The sequence below is a fragment of the Patiria miniata genome, unplaced genomic scaffold, assembly GCF_015706575.1.
Source record: "Patiria miniata isolate m_02_andy unplaced genomic scaffold, ASM1570657v1 HiC_scaffold_2, whole genome shotgun sequence".
NCBI classification, from domain to species: domain Eukaryota; kingdom Metazoa; phylum Echinodermata; class Asteroidea; order Valvatida; family Asterinidae; genus Patiria; species Patiria miniata.
In genome coordinates this window covers 3,470,651-3,473,119 of record NW_024037058.1, presented here as the reverse complement: position 1 = coordinate 3,473,119, position 2,469 = coordinate 3,470,651, and the positions used below count along the sequence as shown (strand labels likewise).

General features: G+C 40.5%; 1 protein-coding gene across 1 annotated transcript; it reads left to right on the top strand.

Moving 5' to 3' along the window:
* The first annotated feature begins 844 nt into the window (after positions 1 to 844).
* Positions 845 to 1,897, top strand: LOC119726823 (asialoglycoprotein receptor 2-like). The gene is made up of 2 exons (XM_038198681.1): positions 845 to 1,161; positions 1,612 to 1,897. The coding sequence occupies exons 1-2, from the start codon at positions 849 to 851 to the stop codon at positions 1,821 to 1,823; spliced, it is 525 nt and encodes a 174-aa protein (XP_038054609.1). The 5' UTR covers positions 845 to 848; the 3' UTR covers positions 1,824 to 1,897.
* The last annotated feature ends 572 nt before the right edge of the window (positions 1,898 to 2,469 follow it).

The window sequence follows — 2,469 nt, the reverse complement described above, 5'->3', positions numbered from 1 at the left end:
AATGTAACCAAATTAAAGCAGCAGTTATCTGGAAAAGTTGAAATTACCTGATCTATTTCATTCAATTCACGGCATATATTGTTGAGGAAGAAAACAGATTTTCTGATTTGAGATATCTTTACATGTTGTGATGTTATCAAACAAATTAAATGACCTAATCAACGGATAAAATGTGAGTCTGTCTGCATTTGATTCTTAAGTAAATCTTTAGCATTTGCACGCATACATGACGATGTATGATTAATTATTTTGCACCCATATGAATAAATTGTATAGGTAGCGTTCGATTAACTTCCCCGTTGATACACGGGGTTACACCTGGGGAAGCCACGAAATGATTTTAATCGAACGCTGCGCTATATTTGCCGAGGCATTGTTGGAAAACTAAGGTCAAAGGTTGTTTTTAGCGGGACTTTAAAATGTAAACACACCAGGCATACTGTCATCTGCTTCATCACTTGTAAATTTAGTTTTATCACTGTAACCAGATCAACGATTGCTGAAATCGGAGGATATGCTCTGAATTATCAAAAAAATATGTCAATCCCACCGAAAACCGTTGTACTCCCTTCGTATTCAAGTTTCCGCCATCTTTAATCTTCCTATCAACGAAATCGTCCGCTTACGCCACACACCCGGGCACACAGAGACCCGCTCGCAAGCGCAGCCTGTGTAGTGGTAGTTGACACCGGGGCAGACACAAGGATCACGTGATGGCTAATCGCATACAGCTATCATAAGTTTCACTTAAACGTGTAAGCTAATCGAACGCACCCTGCGAAGCGAGCGAGCATGACAGGAGGTCTGATCATTTTACTGCTAGACCCAGGTCGGGTAAGCCGTGAAAAATGATGCTGCGTAAACGGTTCATCTTTGGCTTGATAAGCCTTCATCTAATGATGCGTTGCATTGGTGGTAACGAGTCATGTAAGGCCTCGTTCAGTGGAACATGGGCGTGTGCACCTTCTTGGAGCCAGTGGGGTGGCAAATGCTACAAAGCCATCATGGAGCCTCTGACATGGTCTGAGGCCAAGGATGAGTGCATCAAGATGGGAGGTGTCTTCGTCGCGCCACAGTCTCAGGAGGAATCTGATTTCCTCATGTCCCTGATGTCACCACAGTCTAAGTTTTGGATCAACTGTAATGATCTCGAGCTAGAAGGTTGGTTGAAGTATTAATGTCGGATTGATTTTTTTTAACATATCGTGATGACATGGGCAGAAATAAACGATATTTACAAGTACAAGCAGCCGATTTGACTATACACCGTTGTTAATAGACGAGGCTTCTACGTCAAAATGCCACGCAATAAAAAAATATGAGAGGCCTGTAGCTGTCGACACCACAAGTTTAAGTGAGCCTATCTCTCCTTTCAATAATAAAACGATTGAATGCTACAGATCTGATTCGGATTTTGCAAATCTTTAAAAGCCAGTTCGAACGTCTTCCGTTTTGTTATCGCACGCTTGTGGCGTGGCAGTTTGATAAACAAGCCTCCCTAATTAACGGTTGGTATCGGATCGGATGATACCAGAACATTGTGAATTATTTGAAGACTGTTTGCTATTCGATACCCATCTTTGTAAATGTACGTTGTATTATTTTTGATAGGTACTTGGAAGTGTCAGGATGGTACTGATGAGGTGGAGTACAGGAATTGGGACAATTATGCACCCTATAACTACGGAGGTTATGAGGACTGCGCTGCGGTATGGTATGGTGGGAAATGGAATGACTTGTATTGTGATCAGTCACGCCGTGCAATATGCAAAGCTCAGATGTCCCTGCACGACAACTGCATGCGCTTCATGAGACCCAAGTAAACGCAAAGCAAACAATGATCTTATGAAGGCCTCTTGCGGGATTCGAACCCGCAACCTTAAATCTAAAACTCTGTCTGAGGACTCTATCTGAAAAAAACCCTGTCAATATGTAGGAAAATGAAGGTGAATAAATTCACATATAACTTTCTGAATAAAAGTTAAAAGTCTATTAAAATATTTAAATAAAACTGATTTTACAAGTCGGTTTTACATTTTAAAAAAATCAATTCAGACAAAGTCAACGATGTAAAAGGTTTGTTTCACTTGTAACATATTAACAAGCACAAGTGTGAAAGTAGTTTTCATGAAAATGGAGTTGAAAATATTTTAGAAATTATAAGATGTAATCCATTTTGCGAACTCTCTACAACATTAACAGTGTATAAGGCCAAAAAAAATTATTCGGTCTCTGGTCAGACTGAAGTTCCGGAATTGATGCGGCGATGCGTTCTTTTTTTCCAAGCTTGAATTGTACAGACAAGGTGGGTACTATTTTGCTTTTTTGTGTCCTCATTATACATTGGTGTCCTCCATAATTTGCCTTGGTGCCCTTTATCATTTGCCTTGGCGCAATTTCCCCATTCCTTGGTGCTCCTTGGTTCAAAAATTTGATGAATAGAGGGCGCTGTTGTAGCTTCCGGTTTAA

Coding starts and splice junctions, on each gene's coding strand:
- LOC119726823 (XM_038198681.1), top strand. CDS start 849: ATGATGCTGCGTAAACGGTTCATCTTTGGCTTGATAAGCCTTCATCTA. Junction 1,162..1,611: donor TAATGATCTCGAGCTAGAAG/GTTGGTTGAAGT, acceptor TATTTTTGATAG/GTACTTGGAAGTGTCAGGAT.